The following is a 23831-nucleotide window of genomic DNA, read 5'->3' as shown; positions in this document are numbered from 1 at the left end:
GCCCAGGAAACATTCTAAAACTGAAAAGATTTAAAAAAAATACAGTTAACAAGCCAAAACTTGCTGTCAGTGTAGCTGCTCTACAGTTAAGTGAGAGAGGATTTTATTTGTTCCTTAGGGCTTCCTGAAAGCTGAACGAGTGAAAAAATTTGGTTTTAGTCTCTTGAGACTTTTTTCCTATCATCTGTGGCAAGCTCCATATAAGCCCACATAATCGAAGTAAATATGAATTTACCAGAAAAAGTAGATTTCAAATATTGTTTTACAGCATGTATTAACTGATGTCCAGCATCAGAATATACACACAAAATCTGTTTCACCAAAACAGTGCAATCTAGTCCCAAACATGAAATGCAATAGAGCAGCAGAGGCCTGTTTCCATACTGCCCAGCTACTTAAAATGCCTAAGTTTCTGCCTGAGTAGGATGAACCTGTGAAATTTTGTCAGTGACCCTCCACAATGAAGCTCCATTGCAACTGGAGCCCACTGCCACTTTCCTGAGGAATTAAAACCTCAAGTCACTATAAAATCTTGGCATCATGTCTAGCAACATGAAGTTCCCCTGCTGTGAAACTGGGTGCCTGTTTCTTCTTTAAAAAATTCAGGTACACTATTTCAAACTCACATTTGCCACAATAAGAAATGCAAGCCCTTCAGCGTCTCCTTTTTCATTTCTTCCCCTCCCTTTTGCCTCCAAAGGAAATTATTCATTAGACCAAGCAGCTAGAAAGGAGATTTAAATGGCATAATGCACTTCCCAACACAGCTGCACTCTGACAGATGGCTGATGCCAGCAGGATGTTGGGCAAAGCACCCATGTACATACAGGCCTTTTAACTATGGTCAGTCCTCATCCATAAAATACAGCCATCCCACCGTGTCCTGCTGTTACACTCCCACTAAACTTACACATCCTCACCACCTAAGAATGCACAGACAAATAGCTGGCAAGCACCTGCAGAGGTAACTTTGCATTTTGGTGTTCAGGTGTTTACTGTTCACTCTCCCAGTCAGGACCAGCAGTTGCATCTGTGCCTGGGAGACACAAACCCTGAAAAAGACGGTGTGAGCAGTGAACCCTGGTCTGACGTTTCACACTTTTTCTGCAGAAGTCTCAACATCTGCAGCAAGTGGAACATTGAGGCACCAATTCCTCACAAAAAACTGAGAGTGGGGCTCAACCTGAGCCCAACACTGCTATTCTCCAACGATTGTGCACTGTAGCAGGAGTGCTGGCCACATGTCACAAGGCTGACCCAACAGAAAAGATGGCACAGGTTGCTGTTGGAAGTGTTTTGGTCTTTAATTGTCTCAGATTCACTGCATCTGCAGATGAATACTTCAGGCCCAAGCAACCTAAACGCCATCTTGCTTTCAATTTACGGAACATTGGTGTAAGTAACCTCCTCACTACCTTCCACACTCACCACTGTTTTTTGAGCAGTTGATGTGACAAGACTTCTATATTTTTTTTTCTTTTTTTGCCTATGGGTTTCTTACCAGTACCTAACATGTTGACAGACACATTCACATGTTACCATCTGCACCTGCAGGATTCCAGTTTTATTCTCCTTTCTGCAGAAACATATCCCAAAGGCTTGGGAAGGGGAATGCTTAAAAACACCATGTACATGTTTCTCTGTCTCCAAGGATCTACACCCCAGGCAGCTGGTGATCAGTTGGTAATATCCCCTCAGAAAGTCCCTTTTTTTGACACGTCACACTGCCAAGAACTTAGGGAGTTGGCCTGATTTCTCTTCAAAAAGCTTGGATTATACAGAGTCTTGGAGCATGCATGAGAACAGTCCTATCATCCTTTCCTTCCAGAAAGAAAACAGGTTTCCAGCAGGAGATGGTTTAATACAAACCCTACCCAGCTCACCACGGCAAAGTCACATCCCTTAGCCAGGCCAGCAGGATACACTGACTTGCCAGAGTCAACAAGAACAGTAGGCAAGACATGCCTGAGAGCTGAACTTCTGACTTTCCCACATATCCCACAAGAAGCAGAGAAGAATAAAGCAATTTTGCTGTTGAACTGTTGCTGCTATACAGACGAAACCCCTGAATAATAGAGAGGCCTGGGGAATGAACGACAGGCAGAATAGCCTAAAACATTTAATTCAGAGCAGAAGGTATTTGATGATGTCTGACAAAAAGAGCAAGAAACTTCCCCAGCAGAAACATTAATTCTATTGCAGTCTCTTCAGCACACTTGATTCTGAAAGACTGGGATAGTTTGGCTCAGTCACCAAATATTATTTGGAATCCAGCTGTACTGCTGACCACCAGCACCCAGCCCCAAGAAACAAGCTAAAGGTCTCTGGAATTAACTGCCACTCACAGCAAAATTCTGGGAAGTCCAGCTTATGTGCTGATATTGTCACAAACTGGCTTCAGGACTGTCTAAATATGCCAGGAGCAGTTGTCAGCTTTCTAGTGACAACTCTAAATGTGATTTTTTTTCCCCTAAGGGTGATCCTCCTAGAAATTTCAAAATTACCTGAGCTATCTCTAAGTTAATTAGATGGAAAAAGATTTTTCAAGACATTTAAGGGCTTAAAATATATCCCAGTCAAAAATGTCAACTAATTAAAAGATATTTTTAATTTAAAGTGAAAACTATTTTCTATAAATCTGCTCAATAGGCACTTTGAGTGGCTGTACCTTGCCACTTCTGTTCTCATTACCCAAGTTGATAAGCACATATTATACATCATGATGAGCATAAACCTGGGCCTTACAAACACATCGCTCCAGAAAGTCAAACAGGCAACAGGACACATGTGTTCAGAGCACCCATCAAAAATGCAGTTAAAAGGTCTCACTAAGAAAGTGAATGAGCACTTCTTCACCTATGTTGGCTCCTCTTTTAAAGCATTTCAGGTGGAACAACCCAAATTTCAAAGACGTACCCAAAAGTGTGGCTGCTGCTCTGCTTCCTCAGAGCTGCTGCTCACCAGAGACTCAAGAAGGGACTCACATGGATTTGAGAATAGAGAGGAAGAACAAGATTTCACTGGCAATAAGATACGTAAGAGGAAGTTAATGTGTCTCTGTTTGACATTTTTAAATTAAACAGAACCAGGAATTGAAACAGAAGAGTGTAAGTGAAATTACATATTATAAGAAAGTGATGGGACGCATTGTGGAGACTGGGAACATCAAATGGATGCAGGAGAGGCTCAAGCATCTAACTGATGAAAGAACAGCATCTAAAGCCAACACAGGTTCTTTTGTGCTACTCTTTAGCTCTAACTAAATGACCAAAATGTTTGGTTTGACTAAGCCAGTTTCCAGTGACACAGAACCAATGTGTTCAGTATATCCACTGGTTTCACAACAGAAAAATACAGAATTGGCATAAATAGTTCTACCACTGATGATCTTAAGGGCCTCTTCCAACCTAAGTCATTTATAACTCTGTGAAAATACTGAAAATACACAAGTAAAGGGAAAAGGCAGACCACAACTTTGCCTCAATTTTCCTTTTTAATGACCACAACTAGCAGCAGGAGCAAGGAACAGTGAAGGACTGGATCAGTCTCTGCTCTGCCAAGCTCAGCCAAGCCAGGCCAGAACAATGCTGCTGGGAATATGCCTTGGTGTGTCCGTGACTCAGCCACACGTTGAGGAGAGTTGAAACAACATGGTGCTGAGGAGTGAATGCGTTTGAACTCTGGTGGTTGCATTTATTCCTCATGCACCTGGTCCTCCAGACCTTCCTTGATATTTTGGCCATAGCTGTCCTCAGTGCGAGCAAACTGTGCCAGCAAAACATGTCTTGAAACATAGGGACAGGTGGAACATCAAACCATGGCACAAACCACAACGGTTTGTTCACCTTGCACATACTTTAATTGTTTTAAAACCAGGTTAAGTGACTCTGTGGGTTTATTGATAGTAGTTCCCATACCAGCATGTGGGTTCTCAAGAGCATTGCCAGCAAAAAACCTTTTCTTGCACTCTTGGGGCAGGGTAGCAGCTAATAGCGAACTCTAAAATTGGAAATAAATGACCTATTTCTGAGGAAAGCTGATAGAATAATATTTAGAGCTTTGAGATTGGCTTCACACTGTCTTTCTTACAAGGCTGTAAGCACTGTGATACACTCCCAGTAGTATGGAATTAAAGAGATAGGAATTTGTCTGTACAAAAACTGCTGGTCAAAACTCACTGACTTTAACAAGAACAATCTTTACTTCTTTAGTTGTGTGAAAACTGCAAGCTTTATTAATATATGCACATCTATTTAATTAGTTTGCCAGTAGTGTTTGGTGCAGGATGCTAATACAGGTGTACATTTCATCTGATTCCTATTTCTGGTCTGTCATCTTCCTGAAGCCTGCCCTAGAAGAGTAATTTAAAAAACAAAGGGAACTTCTTAAAAGTGAAGCTTTTTCAAAGATGCGTGGATCTGGTTTGTGTATTAGCAATTCATTTAGGGAATTCTTCTCAACTGGCACTACTAAACTTGCCCCACATTTAACAAGACAGAGAAATAGGGCACTCCAAGAGTGTATACAGATGGAGCTGTATTTTTCCCTGGAGTGCTGGGCAAAAAATGGCTGTTATTAAGCTCAACTCAAACAATGCTGGTGTCCTGTCCTAGACAATGAAGCACAAGGTGTCCACTTGAATTCTTAGCTTTAATAGTTAAAAAATAACATCTCTGTTGTCAAGGATCCATCCCTGAGAAGAACTGTTAGGAAGGAAGCTGCATATGTCCTCAGGTGCATTTGCATTTAAACCCAGGCCCAGTCCGCAGTCATACCTGCTTAGTTACTCACTGATTGAAGGAGTGGTGTTTGTGGTTTTCGTGGTGTTTATTTATTTGCTTGGTTGGTTTTGTTTGCTTGTTTGTTTTGGGGTGTGTGTGCACCTGTGTGTGTATTTAAGTGAGTATAATCTTAATGTGTTGCCAGTTTAAAGGTATTTGCAATTACCATGGCAGATTTTTTTTTTCTACTTTGTTAAAGTGGTCAACTTCAGCGGCTAGAAAGGGCATAAATGAGAAGGATATGAGGCAACCTTCCGTGCCAGTACTACACCCACTACACCCTTAAAAAGTTTTCCTGATTCATACATAAATTATACAAACAGATGTTACATAAAGCAACACAAAATCATGTAGAATAAAGCTGATAAAACATGGAGAACCCTTCCCTTTGAAAGTACATATGGTGATGTGAATTTAGTAATTTATACACAGAAAGTATTCTGCTCTTTTTCCCCCTTAACACCAGAAACATGGGGGAATAGGAAAATGATAATGCCTAGAACCTAAAAAGAAATCAGTGGAATCAACAGATTCTGGAGGAAAATAAATCCAGAGCTTTGGAAGTATTCTTTCCCCCTGGATTATGATTCATCTCTTTAGTCAATTAGATAAAGATGGAAAGAAAATTCCAAAATGAACAGGATACGCTTTAATGATTCAGTAGCACATACCAAAGTTTTCCCTAGAGCTTGTGCATGTCTTTTAAAGGAATATTCCTGACCTTTCTAAAGTTGTAGCTATGTTTTGGAGGAAATCTGATTTCTTTCAAATGCAATATTGTTTTTCTCTGTTATTAATAAGGGATTAAATAAATCATTCTCTACCACTGCAATATTTACAGAAAACTCTCACTTTTGCACTACATTGCACGTAAGTCTCACATTAAGCAATGCAACACTTCAGTCTTGTTACACTTAAGTATTTTAATAACATTTTGGAAGAATTATTCTGAAGATACAGTTCTGCTTTCTCCTGTAAATCCAGTAGCTTACCATAGTCAAACAGACAAACTCTGAGCTCTCACTAAGTATAAACTTAAGTAAAATGATCTATTTTTAAAGTTAAGAATGGCATGATTTACAGTCGTAATGGATTGATGAAGGTTATTCACCACCAAAAATAACAACAGTTTTTAACCCAGAATTTTACTATGAAAAGGGCATCCTCTTTTTTGTTAATTTTGTCATAATACCAGAAAACCCAAGCACTATGAATGTAATTACTTAAGAAACAAACTTGCAGAAACAGCTGAGATTACAGTTTCAACATCCTGTGTTTGAGTGAAAATTGTAGAAAAGCCCTAAAGATTGTCTGATGTAGAGCTGTGAAAAGAAGAAACAAGAATTCTGTTTTACAGGTGAAAAACTTCAGCACTAAGGATTCACACTTGTTTTTCAGGATGGAGTGAGATACACCTGTGGTCTCCTGAAGTTACTGTGTACCATGCATAATTTTTAAAGCTTTGTACACATTTCAGTACTGAATAAGCATGACTCTCACTTGATTACAGAAAATATTGTAAGGGCCTAGAGACATCATCTTAGTCAACACCTAGATTCCTGCAGTCAACTACAATGACTATGATGACAGGTTACCACTAGGTTTTAAAAATCCCAAAAATTCCCAATCTGACTCTGTAAAATCTTTCACATTTGTTGTAATATGGGAATACTTAATGTTACCAATAACAACTGGACATCTCTCATTTTCAAATGGCTGAAATGAAAACTATCCCTAATTGACTTACAGTTGTCTTACAATTCATTAAGCAGATATGACTTAAAATTTTGGAGATGTAGAAGTGGCACCATTTCAGCAAATGGCTCAAAGAAAACAACGTAAATTATGGCTATAACTGCATCTGCTGGCATTCATTCAGTGTTGCTGCTATATTTCAAAATTAAACTTAATTTTATAGAACTGCACTCCAATGGTCTGGGTCAGTGGTCAATTAAAGAACATCTCTCTACAAGACTAATAAAATACTCAGGTAAGCCAGTATCATCACAAATAAACAGGCCAAATTCTTTCCCCCCATAATTTGAATGCCAGGCCTATCCACAACAACTTCAACGGACTTGCTCCTAGTGGGTGGGAGTATTGCAAATGACTTTTCATCAATGGCTTATGAGTTCAGAATTTCCTAGGGAACCTTCACTAAGGTTTGGCTTTGAAACAAACACAAAAAACCCCAGCCTAAATATGGGAGGTAAGCAAGGAAAATTGTAACAAAATAACACAGAATTTACGTTGAACCCTAGGCATCTAAGAAACAGGGTGCACATGGGAACAAAGATATGCCCCTTTAGCACAGCCTGCTAGGAGAAACAGCTGCTGTGACTTTTCATTTTTTAAAGGGGGGTGGGAGGAAGAGAGAGGTACCAATTTAGCAGTTTGAACAACCTTCTTTATCTCACAGCCACAAATGTACTGCCGGTCAGCTGAAGTCAGAACTGCCTGAGAATCAGTACAGCAGCACATCAACGAGAGAAAAATCACACTGTGAATAGCAATAATAGGGACAGTTCTAGATGTTGCTTCATGTAGCTCTTCTTGTCTTGCTATAAATGGAGTATCAATAGCAGTTGCTAAATCAGCAGGTGTTTCCAGTAGCAAAAGTGAAATTTGCAGTTTAGACAAGACAAACCAGGCATGAATCAAATTATCTTATGATCAAACCATACATCCAGCTGCTCAGGATTCTGCTGGCTGTACTTTTCATGCTCTAAGTCATACGATCCTGTATTCCTAACTTAGCCAAAACTCTGGCTGAAGTCAACAGGAGTTTTGAGTAATTTAAAAGGACTGCACATATCCATTCCTACAGAAGCTGCGCATCCACAGTGAAGGGAAATAACCATCATTTGCCACAAAAGCTATTTTTTACTGGCACTATTACAAGATATCTATAAATATGGCTTAATTTACTTAAGAGCTCACCTGGGACCTGTACTCTTTGGGAAGCTAGGAAAACTGATGCAGAAAGCAAGGTATTGGTTGTCTAAAGCCAATATCTGTATGTAATATTTTAAATTTCTCAAAATTTACTTTGGCAGATGCTATGACAGGGTAGCAAATGGACTGGCATTCAAATATAAAATGAAGATAAATCGATAAAAACCACTCAATACTGAGTGGCCAGAAATGCTTACAATGAATACACTTAAATGAACACAATTTCAGCTGTAACTTCTGCTGAGTGCAAAGGCATAAAAGCTATGATCTAAAGACATGAAATAGCTTGCATTGCTCGGGTAAAAATAAGTCATGTGCTGTTATGGATACTTTTTTACATATATATACAACTTCTCTGGGTTCCTGAGACCAGAAAACGTAATTGTGAAATTGAAATAAATCCCTGCCAGATAGGCAAAACCTCTGCAAAACACTTACACAGCATGAATACAAATTGACATACCAGAGCTATGAGACAATGCTAGAATCAGAGATTATCATTACAACGTTGAATGTTAATCACCACTAATAATAAACAACGTTTATTTCATTGGTAAAATCACAACTTGAGGAACGTACTCTATCTTTTTTAAAATTAGGCTGGTACTTATTGCCCTAATGCACATCTGGGAGCTGATAGGCAATTCATCTTGAGATAAAAACCTAACTTCAGTATGATGACTGCTCTTTACGCATAATGATTAATGTTATCAGGAACTCAAACACTGGTATACCCACAATAGCTGCTGGCCCGTTCACCTCAGTAATGATTTCAGTAACTTTTCTGGAAGAGACACCAGTGTTTCAGAAGTTTACACTGCAGTGGTCCTCAGCAGAGGCCAAATAAAATAGAAATAGAATATTTAAAACTCACGCTCTGCTGTTACAGAGGAATCTAAAAATAGAAATACTTGGAACAAAGATGCAGGGGATTTTCGGTTCAAAAAGGGGAGTCCAGGAAAAATTGAGATGGCCATGAAAAAAACATGCTGATTAAAAAATAATTACGTCACAGGTTTCTCAGGATCTTGCAGAACCCCCTCCACACACCCCCTCCATCCCAGCGCCCTGGCCGTCTCCATGCACAGGGGCTGCCCGCAGGGAGGGCAGCAGAGACCCCCGCAGCCCCCGGCTGCAGCCGAGGCGAGGGCAGAGCTGCCCCCCGAGCTGCGGACATCGCGGGGATGCGCGCACAGACCCGGCTTTCCCCAGCTTTCCCCGGCTTTCCGTGCCCAGCCCCCCCGCTCCGTCCGGCAGCTCCCGGCGGTCCGCGCCTATCCCGCCGGGCTGTGCACGCCGCGGGCTCTCGCGGGGCTGGCAATGGCAAGGGCAGAAATTTCTCCCTTCGGCATCCCCTCTTTCCTACCAGCCTCTTCCCTTCCCCTCCGCGCATCTGCATTCTCCTTTCTTCTCCTCCTCTCTCCCTCCCCGCGATTCCATCTTCCCTCCTCGCTTTCCCCCTGCCCCTCCTCGCACCTCTGCCGACACCCCCTGGCCTCCCCCGCCTCGCTCTGCCCGTCCCCCTCTCCCCTCTCCGCCCGCATCCCGCCGAGGGCCAACTCGCCGGAGCCGCAGCCACCGCCGCCTCCCTTCCCTCCGCACTGGGAGCCGCGCTCACACACACACACACACACACACGCACACACAGCGATAGACAGACAGACACACACACACAGACAGACACACAGCCGCGCGGGCAGGCGCGCATCCTGGCGCTCGGAGGTACCTATCCAAACCGCTCCCGGCTCCTCCGGCTCGCAGCGTGCGCTGCCAGCTCCGCGCGCAGCCCCGGCACGTCGGGTCTCCCTTCCTCCTCCTCCTCCTCCTCTTCCTCCTCCTCTTCCTCCTCCCCCCACTTCCCTCCCCGCCCGCCCCTTTCGCCGACGCCGAAAGAGGGGGGCAAAGCCGCCGCCCGCCTCGTCCCGCCCCGCCCCGCCTCGTCCCGTCGCGCCCGTCCCGTCCCGTCTCGTCCCGCGGGGCGAAGCGCTCCGTGCGGAGGCTCCGCGACCGCCCCCGCGGCCCCCGCCCTGCCGCGCTCGGGTTACCCTCCGGCTGCGAGCCTCTCCTGTTACGATGCCCGCGGCGGGCGGAGGGGAGGGAGCCGAGCCCGGGGGGGCCGAGCCCCGTCGAGAAGGGAAGGAACGCGGCCCCGCGGCTCGCCTCCGGGGAGTGTGCAGGGCGGGAGCTCCACTCCGCCAGCAGCTCCGGGGCTTTCCCAAACCGCGCGTTTCGGGCTGTTTCCTTTTTGTTTGGTTTTGGTTTGATTGTCTTCCTTTTCCCGCTTTATTGGTGTGGTTTGCCTTTTTTTTTTTTTTTTTTAATTTTTTTTCAATAGGTAGTGCCGCTGTCCTGGGCTTCTTCAATGTCGCCTTGAACCCAAATATGCTTGCAAGGATTCCCACTGGTCTGCCATCCTTCCTGTGGAGAAGCTCTGCCTTTTATGTTTGGTTTCAATACGAGCTTAATTATACCCTCAGCTCCTGTGCTGGAGATGAGGAACAACTAACCCTTTCTTTGAGCGGGAGGTGGGGAACAGTTAACCCTCTCTTAGAGCCGCTAATGGGTTTGCAGATCTCCACTGTGATCGTTTTACATCATTACAGTTCCCGGCTGAAGAGCTGTAGGTTGCTCTCTTCTGTACCTCTTACCATCCCTGATGCCCTCTTGAGCATGACACTGATCTAATAGATCTAATTTTGAGATGAGGAAATACACAGCATTTAAGATGTGAGCAAACCATGGATTCATACAGCGGCACCATGATGTTTTTTCTTGACAATACTTCATGAGGAACTTTTGAGCACAGGAGGTGGTGTTTCTGTGGAATGGCCTGTCATAATCCTGAGATTTTACTCATACATGCTCAGAGCCCACCATTTAAAATGGCTGTTTATCCATGTTATTTTACATTCACCTATACTGGTTTTCTTATATTGCACATTCAGTCTCATAATGTCCATGTATAGTTCTTCACAGTCTTTCCTCGTATTACTCTCAAATAAACACCAGTGATGAACTTAGGTATTTGACACCATTCCCAGGTCAGGTATGAGTACACTGACCAGCACACATCACAACAGTGACCCTTGCAGAGCCCTACACCATCCAGCACCTCCCTCCATTGTGAGAACTGGTGATTTATTCCTGTGCTTTGAATTTTATCTTCTAAGCAATTACTGAGCTACACCAGAGCTGTCCCGCCTGCTGTTTTCTCTGCTTAGTCTCCTTAAAAGCCTTTGTCAAGAACCTTTTAGACGCCCAGTCTGATATGGAAATTAGATCACCCTTATCCACATGTTTGTTGACCTTTTCAGAGACCTCCAGGAGGTTTGTTTAAGGCAGGACTTCACAGCAGCAGTGTTGACTCTTCTCAGATAGATTGCATTAATCCAGGTGTCCTTTAGTTCTAACCCTATTAGCATCTCTGTATTTGGACAGTACAGGCATGAGGTTTGCAAACCTCTAGCTCTGCAGTCTGTATTGAAGTCTAATGTCACATTTGCCACCCTCCACTCTTCAGGCACCAATGTTTTAAATGAGAGGTTACCTGCTGCTATTGTTAATTCATGTGCTGCATTCTCTATTGAGAACTCAAGGACACAGATGCTCACACGGTGGCATGGTTGCTACCTGAATGCTGTGTGGTAGTGAAAATGGTTTCTAATAAAAGCTAATGGTATAAAGAAACTGAGGCATTCATATGTAAGTGTAGATCTGTAAGCTGGTGCTATTAATGAAAATAAGATGCTAGCCTAATAATCAACTACATGTGGCCAAACCCTCTTTGCAAACGTGTGTCAGAAAGCACACAAGAGCATGGTGCAGACAAAACCCCCCAAGGTCTTTGACCCAGGCAACTGTCTGCCATTCTCCCTACTGACAGCCATCTGTTTTCTCTCTTTTAGACTTCGTTGTAAATTCTCTGGTTCAAGGATGGGCTTTTTAAATGAACATTTTTTACTTGCTGCAAGCATGGGGCACAGGAAGGAGGAAGAGAGATCAGCTCTGAACAGGGGCGTTTCAGCTGCACCATCTGGGAATGTCCTCAGGAATGTCTGCAATGCAGTTACCTGCCCAAAGACAGGACTCCTAGCCTTTGTCCTTCTAGGATAAGGTGCTAGAACCACAGTACATCCTCATTCAGTCTATTTGCAGAGAGCAGGCAGGGAGCAAAGGAAAGCTGCACCTGTGCATGGACATGCATTGCTGATCATGCCCAGCATCCTGCCTGCAGGTGTAAGAGTCTGTACTCCCACAGATAGGCATGCCATCGAAATGGCAGTATGGAATGAAAGAGGAAAAGGGGCAGGGGGGGTTGCATCCTTTTTGTGTGTTTCACAGGTCGGACCAAATTTATCTGGTTTTTGGGAACTTCAGCTGTTAGACACATAGTAAGGCGGTTATCAGAAGGGAGGAAAGGAAATAAATTAGTCTTTTTTACTTGTGGAAACCATCAGAACTATGCAGAAACGTTCTCTCCAGGCCTCAGAATCATAATTACAATAAGCATTATCAAGTCTCGTGCTTTCTAAAGGCCCCAAGTTCTGGAGACTAGCAACACTGGACTGTGGAGAAAAATCTATGGAAACCAACAATGATACACTGTCAAAGGGGAACTTTCAGAGCTCCTCTTCCTGGGTTCATACCCCTCTATCTTATTGTTCCAACAATTACCTTCTGTCCCTTTCCTCCTTTCTGGCCTCATACAAGATTGGACGGACGCGTGTGACTGCAGCGCAGATGTTCTTCCATTAGGGAAAGCAATATCACAAATAAGACTGATGAAGTTTGTTAATGCTCTGCAATTTTTTTACAGCATTACATAGAGCTTCAGGTAGGGGGAAGGAGCAATTAATCCTTGCCAGAGTGCAGTCTTCCCTTATTTTAACTGTAGTGTTGAAATACAATTACCTAAATAATGAATTGCAAGATTACTTGGTGTTGTCCTAAAAACTCTGAAAGGAGGAAGAATGTAAAGATAGCTACATTAACCAAATATTTGTGAAGAAAATTAATTATTTTTAATACTCACATGACAGTTCCTCACTTGTTGTTCTATTTCAGGACTGCTTTATGTGCTTGTGAACTGAAAAAGTATTATCCCCAGTGTCACCTCATTCCTCCTCCAATGACTGACCAATTTACATCCCGAGACTGTGCTGAACATGTTGGAAAAATTGACAAAAACAGATTCTGAGATTACTGTGGAGTCTTGGAGAACATCAAGGAACTGCAACTGTATCTGAACTTCTGCTTGCAAGGGCTGCAAAACTGAGGATGTTTTTTTACATATGCAGCCTGTGCATGAGGACTAGCTGCCACTGAAGTCTGTGGTAATGGCAGATGCTCAGTATCTGTGACAACTGGGCCACGTGCTTATGTGAGACCTTGTTATTATACAAAAAGGCTCTTATTCCTACTCTTTTTTCTCTGCCATATAAGCTGACCTAGTTTACAATCTGCCTCTGTACAGATGTGTGCTTTTCCATGGGCAGAGAGAGGATGGAACCACTGCCAACAATGAGTGCCTGGAGTTAGAAAGGGGAAGAGACACAAGCCAACTCAGGATGGGGAGACAAAGAAAAGGAAATGAAAGACAAAGATGTTTAGAGGAGAGGAGAGAGAAATAGGGAGAGAAAACAGTGAAGCTGCATCAATATCTGCTGCTCTTGCTTTATCCAGGAGGTAGAGAAGTTACTCAGAGTCTTTGCTTTGGGACCCTGTCACTATATGGGAGCCTGGTTTCAGTGAGACAAACTTTTTATTGTTATGCAGTGAACCTTCAAATGGAGAATAATTCGAAGGTGATACTTCTTCCTATATAGAACTTTTCCAGGCTGCTGCTTACAGTTGCTGCTTCTTGTTCTCTATGAACTCTAAAAGATGCTGAGAGCAATGCAGAATAAAGGAATGAAGGAAAATACTGTGATAATGATGCTGAATATGCCAGGCACTTTTATGGCATTTATTAAATGAAACGCACTCCTGAAAGGTGATGCTTGATATGGTAACCTCCACACTGAATTCTGAATATGAAAAATGCATTTTGCTTGGGATGCAGGTTTTTAAGTGTCTTAGATGGGCTGTCAGAAATTTTGTGATTAGATTAATTTTTCCTTTTCTTGTGGTTCTGGCTATTTCTCTGACTGCAGAAAAACATGCAGATGAGATGGATGAGGGAATGCACCAGCTTGTAATAATGTGTGTGAGATGAAAATGGTACTTCAGTGTATTCTCTATGCATTTATAAAGCTAATGAATGCAGAGATCTATCAGTCAGTTAGCAGAAGAGCTGTAGGAAGTTTGGAGGTCACATTCATAAATGCTTTATATTCAGTGCAGGGATGAAATGTTGTGAATTACAGAGGCAGGGAGCTGCTGGTAAAGAACTGACTAGAGATCCCTATTCTATTCCTGGCATTGCTGTTGACTTGTGATGTGACTGAAGGCAAATCACTTTCCCTTATTTGTCTGTATGAGCTGATGAATTTTAGGACAGGGTCTGCCTGTTAGTGGGAGTTTGCAATAAGTAATAGGACCTCAGCTATTGTTAAGGAATTCAAATAGAAAAAGTTCATACATAGAATGAACTTAAGAATTCCTTTCTGAAGTTTTTCACCTGACTAACAGGCTCATTTACACTCATCTATTATGTGGTGGAATAGCTTGGCAAGATCTTTATCAGCCACTCACTACATGAGTAATCTCAATGGCCTAAATGTGACTCCTAGAGTGAGTAATGTTTTAGTACTGGCTCCATAAACTGTTTGAGTCACCATCATCTTATAAACTACATGTGCAACCCTGCAAGCACTTACTACACAGTACAGCGTATTTTACTGTGAGCAATGCTGTCACGGGAGTAATACCCAGTAGTAACTAGTTGTGTAATCTACACCCACGTGAAGAAGTTACTCTGTTCTGCAGTTGAAAAACCAGCCAAGTTTCACTGGCTTCGTGTTCTCTTTGATTCACGGGAACTGTTAACTTCCCTTCAAAAGAAATCCTAACAAGTATTCAATTTCTGTGATATTATAGGGAAAAAAAATCTATTTTATTGCTCCTTGCAAGGATACCACTGCATAACCAACTCATGGATCTCCCTCCTTGCAGAAAATGCAGTCATTGCAAATCTGGAGCTGTAAAGTTTCGCTTGAAGTTCTTTACAGTCTTGCTCCAGCTAATGTTTCTGCTTTGATTACTCCTGCCTTATCTTTGTCTCTTTGTACCCTGTTCCACAATGGCCCCTGTTTCTTTCCCCTATTGTGAGCTTTGTGACTCCTTTCAGTCTGCTCCTTTTCCTAAGGGTAGAAAAAAAAAATCCCATTCAGTAGTATCCCTCTTTTATTCTACAAATCCCTCTTTCAAGTCTGCTTCATCAATAACACCAACACAAGGCAGTCCTGAAAGATGTCTTGCCCATGTCCAGCTTGCCTGATTGAGCCTGATCATCCTCAGGGGCAGGAAGTTTATCTCTACATATTTTTCAAATTACTGTCTACATAGGAAGAGCCATATATATATAGTACTACTTGTTACCGCAGCATTACATATTCTACATTTATATCAACTGGTGGAGCACAATAAACATGGACTACAGTACTTCAACAGTTATGTACAGTTGCATATTGTTCTTGCAACAGAACAGGCATAGCAAAAAAGATTTAAAGAGCACTCATTATTTTAGAAATAGGGAACCTCTGTAACTCTTCCATATAATACTTGAATAGCATATTCTCACAAAAAGCATTTGTTTGTGAACTAAAGAGCTTGATCCAAAGCCCAATGGAGACTCTTCCAATGCATTCAATAAGCTTTGGATTAAGTCCTTCCTGAGGAACAGATGCAGGCTTTTATTCGCTACCAGTGGAACAATAAAAACGACAAGACAAAGAATAAAGTTGTCTGCAGAGAATAAAGCAGTGTTGTCCTGCAACAGCTTAAATACATTGGGCTCTATAGTTAAAAGAAAGTCCTGTAGAGCTGGTCAAATTGTTTGTGTAGGCAATTCACAGAAAATGTACAGTCCAGAAATGTTTAAGTATCTACATATAAACACCCATACATAGTGTATTTCACTGATTATTCAACTTTGTAGTAAAACTGAGTGTCAGTTGTTCAAGCAAAGATAACACATATATAATTTATTGCCATTAATGATCAAAAGTGTATGGGAAAAGGAGCTGGAAGTTGGCTTTTCCCCCCAAGCCTTGGCTCTTAGGGGAATCCAAAGTGTTTATTGAGACCTGGACTAGAGATAGGCTTCCCTTTAGTAAGTTTATCTCATTCAACATAGTGATTTCTTATCTGGCCCACGATGTTATCAAAATGCAAGCAATAATGAGTGTTGAGGTGCAGAGACCTCTCCTGCCCCTGCAGGAAAAACTGGGGCCAGAGTCACCCCAGGAAAAAGAGTCAGATAAGGGAGATAAGCAACTGTGGGAGACACAGGAGAACAGGCTAAAGTAGAAGTGGCAACAAACAAGAGGAACAATTAGTAGAAACTAAGCTTTAGCAGAAACTAAGCAGAGTGGGAACCTGGGACTTGTAGCAGAGAAAAAATATGAAGAGAATCTAATCAGAGGCTTTCAGGAGGCCTTTGTAGATCTTGTGAAGAAATCCAATGGTAGAGAAAGAGTGAAAAGTATGTTTTTTAAATACCTGCATGGATTTATGTAGAAAGTAGAAATTGGGAAAGAAGCCTTTTTAGAATAGACTGCAGTCATAGCAAAAAACAGACCTTCATAATGAATATGTGGAGACAGACAGATTGATTTTGAAAGAACTGAGGAACTGTTAGTGTCTGGGGCAAGAAAGTCTGATGAGAAGAAAAGGACATTACACAAAACTTTAACCAGGAAAGAAAAGAGAGAATCAAAAGCTGGCAACTAATATTTCACCAAGCTACTTCTGTAATTATTAAAAATAATACCATTTAAACTTTACCTGCTTATATTGAAATGTTCCTAACCTTTTCAGCTCACAAGCAGAAGCCTCTGAAACACATCAGTTTTCTGAAATTCTGTACATCTAGTTACTAGGCAAAGCCAACACAGTGGTTACTCACAAACATTAACTAAATGCAGGAAGGCACATTTTGTCATGACATCTTTTCCTGGAGCATTACCACAATGTGCTCTGGCAAATAATGGAGAAGGGAAATCCTTCCACCATTGCTTTTACTCCTACATAGGGAACACTAGCAGCCTCCAGTGACTGAAATCACTTACACAGAACATCAGGACCCTCTTGCCATACTCCCAACATTTTCACCTTTGTATTGCTAGACTCTTGATGAATGGTCCTGCAAATTCTCAATACTTTTCAATCTTCTGAGTTTCACACATTGAAGTACTAATTTGCAGCAGTTAAGCTGCCTTCTCCACTCTCGGTTTTCTAAGCCCTCACAAGATGGCAGGCTGGATTCTTACTCCTTCTAGCACTATTGCAACGGTATTAAATGCCTCAGCCTGCAATGTGTCATCTGCTAGAGCAGGGATGGCAACACTAGAAATGACTCACAAAACTAAGCTACCTGAAGGTTCTCAGAAAGTCTTAGTCAAGCAGATAAGAGTTTCAAAGAAGAAATTATTTGTCTCGTGGTTTTTTTCCTTCATATAACAATATCACAGTTTCCTAAAGATGTGTCCCTTTCTTGAATTAGAAAGGAAACAGGCCGAATGACCAAACCTGTGGCCAGCCTGAAGGACTGACTGTCCATGCAATGAGGTCGTAGCTTTACTGTGTTTTCTGATCATCAGAAGTGCAGTCAGGCAAAAGGAAACTATAATAAGACAGTACGAGAACCTGATAATAAATCTGCTGATTAAATACACCCACTGTTCTGTATGGAAATCCACCTCTGCACTACAAAACTGCTGTGCATTTTAATGTCTAACTTGCTGCTGGAGCAGGCAATCTTACTTGTCTTCGGATGTGGAGGTAGGGGGCCACATTTTACACAGGTGCCACAGCTTGGCAGTGTTGTTACTCTGCTTAGACTGTTTCCATGCAGAGTAACAGAAATAAAATTACAATGACAGAGGTGTAACATAATATCTGATCACTTTGAATGACTGATTAACCTCTGGTTTCCTTGACCAATGTTGCTTGTTTACATGATGATACAAAGATGCATTGGAGAGCAATTAGCAGACATAACTGGAAGTGAGCTCTTAGATGCGTGCTGTGACACGCAGTTCAGTAACTCAGATGAATCCTCCTCTCCATCACCCAGCCCAGCTCTGCTGACTTCAGCATGAGGTCAGCTTCAGACAGGACCAGGGATGGAGAGTGCAGTCTCAGAAAAGTGTTGAGAGCAGGCAGGAGCCAGCTGGGGAAAGCCTCAGCTGCAGGAAATAAACTATTTTGCTCTTTGAAGTTGGCTTGTACCTTGTCTTGGTGTTTTGCTGCATACTGTGTCTGAATTTCTGCAATACCCCTTCATGGCAGGCATAGCAGCAAGATATATGGGGAGCTGCCTGAAGAGTCAGGAAGAATGGGATATAAGGCCATCCAGGCTTACACTTTGAAAGATGACCAAGGATTTTTGCTGTCTAGCCTCACAATCTTCAGATTCTTGTAGTGTGCAGAAAAAGCATTTCCATTATAAACTGACCCAGAGTGCTGAAAATGTCAAAGCCTCTGTAATTCAGAGTTATCTGTAAAGTTTTAATCCACAACACATTTATGGCAGCAGGGCAAGAGAGAGGATTGAGAGGAAGGGGCATATCCTAGATCTGCTTGAATTTTTTTTGTTTGTTTTTGAGCAGCTGCACAGTGAAATTAATTATTTTTTTCCATAAATTTCCAAACTCACTTAGGGTCTTTGGTGATGTAATATTTCATAGCACCAATTAAAAAGCAAATTAATATTCTATACGTCTGATAAAATATGACACCAAAATAGTATAATTCTTTTCACTGCAAGACAAATTCTTTCAGCCTCCTGCTGATCCTCCTGCTCCTAAAGATTTTGTTGAAATTCGAACCTGTTCATCAAGATAATCTCTCAAGATAATCTCATCAAGATAATCTTCTGGACAACATAGCACAGAATTTCAGTATTGCAGAAAACAGTATTGCAGAAAAACCAGGTGGTGTATGTGTACATCTTATTCCTTGTTACCAATCCACAGTAATGATGGCGGAAAAATAGACAACCAGCTGCAGTCCATGTTACTCCCACACACATACACTTTTTGAGCACAAACTGCAAGAATGGCTCAGGAATAAAGTGCATGGTATTCTGAACCTGCACTCTAAAGAGGGCTGCAGGCACAACAGGATGTGTTTTAAATGCAACAAAGAAGAGGCAGCATTTTGCTATGTAGGAAAGAAGGAAGAAACATAAAAAGCCTTCCAAGATTACTCACAAACTTTGGCTTGTTCAACAGTAGGTCCAATTTGGCTAGTTTAGAGCATGTTACATGGAGTGGATCTTAGGGAGAACTACAGATTTCCCCTATTGTGAGGGAGAGTATTCCAAGTGTACCATTTGTTTACTGATCCATATCCTGTCTTCACTGGTTATGAATTACCTATGCAATGTAAGAATTTTTACGCTTTATTGAAAGCTACACAAATTACCATTGACTTGATACACAGTCAAGAGCATAGTCAGGACCTAAGTGTAGCTTGTTGCTTCTTTGTTAATAGTGTGATAAAGTTGAAGGGAGCTTTATGATGGCCCAGGCCTCCCCTTGGAGTAAGTTGGCTGTTGAAAATAACAGAGATATAAGGATTTCTCTTTACTGTTTCTACTAATTGAAAACGTTATTGAAACAATACTGCAACTAGGTCTGCATCGATTATTTTCAGAGTTGATCTGTAACTGATATTTTTCATACATGAAAATAGCATTGCCCATCTGACACTTTAACAATAGAAAGGACAATAATTTTGGATGTCTCTCTCAACAAACAAAAATTTGGAAGCGTTTATAGCCAACTGCTCCATATAAACTTTGCCTCAAGCACTAGGCTCATCGCTTTCACATATTGTTAGCACTTTATTAAGAAAATTTCAGCTCTTTGTCATTTGCTAGGACTAAATGAATCTCTGTTCTATGCAGGTAAGAATACTCTCACAGACTTTATTGACTTTCCTGTGTTGGCATTTTGCTGATTCTGCTCACGCAACATTAGTGGCAACACTCTGTCAGCCTCCCTCTTCCAAAATTATGTCATTAAACCTCCTTCTTCAGCAGGGGGTCTTTATTAAAAAAATGAGACCTCTTTTTTAAAACCAAGGAGGAAACAATGCTAAGTCAAATTTCGTTCTGTGTGATGTTACACTCCCAAGCATTGGAAGTACTGTGCTATTAAAACAAATTGCATTCCCAAGTAATTGGACATTTTTCCCCTCTCCCTTAAGTATGACCTCAGCTTAAGCTAGAGAAAGTTACTGGCTGATTAAACTCTAGCTGAGAGGTTTCCCAGGAGCCCTAGTGGTCCTGCTTGTGACATTGGAGCTGCCACGAAGCAATAGTACATTGAGCAGAGCACTGACAGCAACCAGGGCACAGTGTCTGGGAATGCCTGTGCAAGACCATGTTCCAGCTGCAATCAGAATAATTAAAATATCTGATTTAAACATAACATGAAGGTTTTATTTTGACTCCTTTAAAATATCAATTTGAATCTTACTTTTATTACAGGTGCTGTAAATTATTTTCTTAATGAAAATTAGATTCTAATTGACTAGTATCTCTGAGGACGTGTTGACTTGCTGCTTTGTATAGATTTAACCTTAAATTTGGTCATTGTTTTTGATAGCCAGGAGTGTGAAATTCTGTGCTATGTTGTCAATTCTAAATTGTTAACTACATGTAGTCAGATTCATATTTTTATTACTAAATCTGTTTGGTTTTGGTATTTTTTAAACATCATCTTCTTCCAGCCCCATTTGCATTTTATCAGCACTGATGGAAATAAAAAAATAAAACCTGTAGGAAATCTGAATTATGAGACAATTGGGGTTTTCTTGGCTAATAAAAGAAAGACGTGAATATTATAAGAAAAATCAAAATATGTTTTGTGTTTACAGTTTCCTCATTAAAAAAATAAAAAAGGTTTTGCAGATGCTGGCTTTAGCTGATCATTCACCATGGCCTGTAAGATCTTAAAGCTAGCTGATGCGAGCTTCTCACTCCACTTTTTACTCATAGACCAGAAGAAGACACAAATTTGCTGCACTTTGTCTTTAAATACTTCTCTAAAGAAAGGGTTAGTTATTTGGCTAGATTTAACTAACTGTAACTAAAAAAAAAAATGAACAACAACTCTACTTTTATAGCAGATTTATGAAATACGCTTCATTAGTCTCATATGAACATATTTAAGAACCTTGATTGCTGTTTTAATTTAATTTAAAGAAGTGTGAAGATTAAAATAAATTTAAGCACTAATATGGGCTATATATACTCAAGTTTGCATCTTTATTTTAATGTGTCTTATCTATAGCATAGAATTTTTGGAGACACATCTAGATTTAAACATGGTTGTTTTTGTCTTCATACAAAAACTTCTTCAGGCTCAGCAATGTTGGCCACGGTGAAGATGAATGTCTTAGCCTTGCAGGAATTTACTTGTCCATTCCCTGCCTTTCCACTCTCTGTATCTTACTGGCAATTTCATTTTCTGCTGTTAAAAACACATGGCTGCACATGATCACAGCAAGAACAACAAAGAAAAAGGAGTACCCCGTCATGGCTCTTCCAACAAAACAGCACGTTTCCACATGCTACCCCACTACACCAGGCTGCCAGGTGAGTGCCACAGTTCTGACATTTGCCCTCCTCACGCTGACAAGCTGCTCACAGGAAGCTGCCCATCAGGTGAGAGGTGGTGGGGCAGCAGTATTTGCAGGGGGGCCTGAGAAGAAGCGAATAGAGCGTGTGAGGGAAGGTGTGTGGGAGATTGACTGGCAGTGAGGAAGGATAGAACATTGATTTGACACGGTCTTCCATGAACTGCCAGGATTATTTAACAAAACCCTTCAAGAGATTCACTTTTGTTGAAAATCCTCCTAATCCTAACTGTTGCACCAGACTCACAGATATTTAGCAACAGGCCCTGCAGTAGCCCGGAGAATGCAGTTTATGCCAGTGGGGTCTGCTGTGCAAAACCACTCCCAGCATGGCAGCCTCCTTGCAGCTGAAGATGCAACACACTCCACTGAGCGTGGTGTGCATCGTGCACAGTGCAGATCCCTGTGCCTCCCACAAGGACACGGTGAGAGGAGACTTACCCCTGCACCCTCCTTGGCTTCAGAGCTTTCACAGGAGCATGGTCCCGGTGGGTCCCTCAGCAGCATAGCCAATCCTCCTGCACCTACAAAACCAAAGACATTTATTGCCCATAGGAGAATACGCATGGCTGAGAGGTTGTTTTGCTTTGATTAGATCCATTTCTACCCTCCACGCTCTGTCACCAGCCTGGTGTTTTGTCAGTGTTGTTAAAGAAGGCAAAAAATCTACAAAAACAATGACTGACAAATATTTTTGCCAGCTGGAGACAGCTCTGTGTGCTGCAGAGAGGCATTTGCCTCTGGGGGAAAATGCAATGGGTGCTTCCTGTTGACACAGTCTCATGGCTGTGTCACGAAGGACATACTCAATTTCAGACCACTCCATGGCCATCCCTCTCCCTAGGGTGGTTCCCAGTACCAGAGCTCACTGGGCATGATGTGAGCAGCCTGTCTGGGAGAACCTCTGCACTTTTATTTCTACATCAAACTTAAGCCTTAAAGAAAGTAAGAACATATCTGCTGATTTTACCTTCAGGGAAAATCTTGCTTAAGCATAGCTAGCCACAGACAGCTGCTTGATTACTTTTGGAATTTCCATAGCAATGGCAATAATTAAATAATGTTGGGTTAGAGTCAGATTAAATCAGTGAATATTTTCTAAGATGTGAAATTAAATTATAAGGGTTAAATTACCTCCTCTATAGAGAAGCAAGATGTATAAGGATTTGCATATCATCTCCAGTAGCTCTGCTGAAGGTATGCATTCACACTGGGAGTACACTGAATAATGTTCCTTATGCTACCACAGCACAGTGCGTGCCTACTAAATTTGAAATAGATGTCTCATGTAACAATACATCTTGAAATAGCTCTGTAGCCCTTGGTCAATACAAGGATAGTTATTCATGCCCTCTGCTGCTACTTGAGTCTATAATCTTGAGTGTATCTCTTCAACCCACTACTGTTTGTGAATGCATCACAGTTGTGTTATGATTTGATTACTTATGCAGAAAGGATCTGTGCTTCAGAGATGATGCCCTTTGCTTATTTGTTGTTCCAGCAGACAGTGGCACATGCTAACAGTGTTAGCTTGAGCTGTTAGTTAAGAGACATTCACTACACTCCTCCATCTTTCCTCCTAAAAATATTGGCTAGCTGCAGCTTCAGTAGAACTTCTTTTGCTCTGGGAGAAGAATATTAAAAAGCGCCAGTGGAACTTATGTGCCCATAAAAATCCTGCAAATGCTTTTAAATTTTCCAGTACAGGTTCTTTGGAGCTCTTCCTCTCTTTAACTCTTTAACTCTTTAACTCTTCCTGCCTGCTGAGCTGTGGTGTCCATGTAGTCCACAGAGCCAATAGGTAGCCCTCAGGAAGGTTTGAGAACTGCATTAAAATCAGTGTGAGGAATAATGGAATTGAGACAGTTTTTCTTGTGTTCTCCACACTCTGAAAATGTCCACAAAGTCAGAACTCTAATCCTGTGACCTTACCACAGGATTGATCCCTTCTTTGCATTCGTCTCTATGCTCTTTGGAGTTCCCATAGAGCATTGCTGCTTCGGAAGTGATGCTGCAGAAAAAGCAGCTAGTTTATTCTGCCCTGAGTTGGTTTTTCCTGTTTTTTTTCTTTCCCGCTCTCTTTGATAGCTTTATTCATGCTAATCTCTGGCCCAAAGGATCTTCCCTCTTATATATCTAGATATACCATTTCAGCATAATGGGTCTTTAATTGTCTACTGGTATCTATATGCTCTCCTGCTTTTCAAAACCAGATGTAAAATAGAGCTTTGTGCATTTTATACATTTCACTAAAACTTCCCTTCATACCCAAGCTACTGGGAATCT

The 23831-nt window shown here is 41.6% G+C and overlaps 1 protein-coding gene across 4 annotated transcripts in view; it reads right to left on the bottom strand.

Moving 5' to 3' along the window:
• The window catches only part of PALM2AKAP2 (PALM2 and AKAP2 fusion), a 265831-nt gene that overhangs the window by 85469 nt on the left and 156531 nt on the right, over nucleotides 1-23831 (bottom strand). For all 4 annotated transcript variants that reach the window (XM_085042460.1, XM_085042461.1, XM_085042464.1 and 1 more), the window contains one exon: nucleotides 21987-22069. In XM_085042460.1, the coding sequence (XP_084898586.1) occupies nucleotides 21987-22069 (83 nt within the window). The remainder of the gene's footprint in view (nucleotides 1-21986; nucleotides 22070-23831) is intronic.

The sequence above is a fragment of the Lichenostomus cassidix genome, chromosome Z (genome assembly GCF_008360975.1).
Source record: "Lichenostomus cassidix isolate B80296 chromosome Z, HeHo_3.0, whole genome shotgun sequence".
In the NCBI taxonomy this organism is placed as follows: domain Eukaryota; kingdom Metazoa; phylum Chordata; class Aves; order Passeriformes; family Meliphagidae; genus Lichenostomus; species Lichenostomus cassidix.
This window is presented reverse-complemented; position numbering and strand designations above follow the sequence as displayed.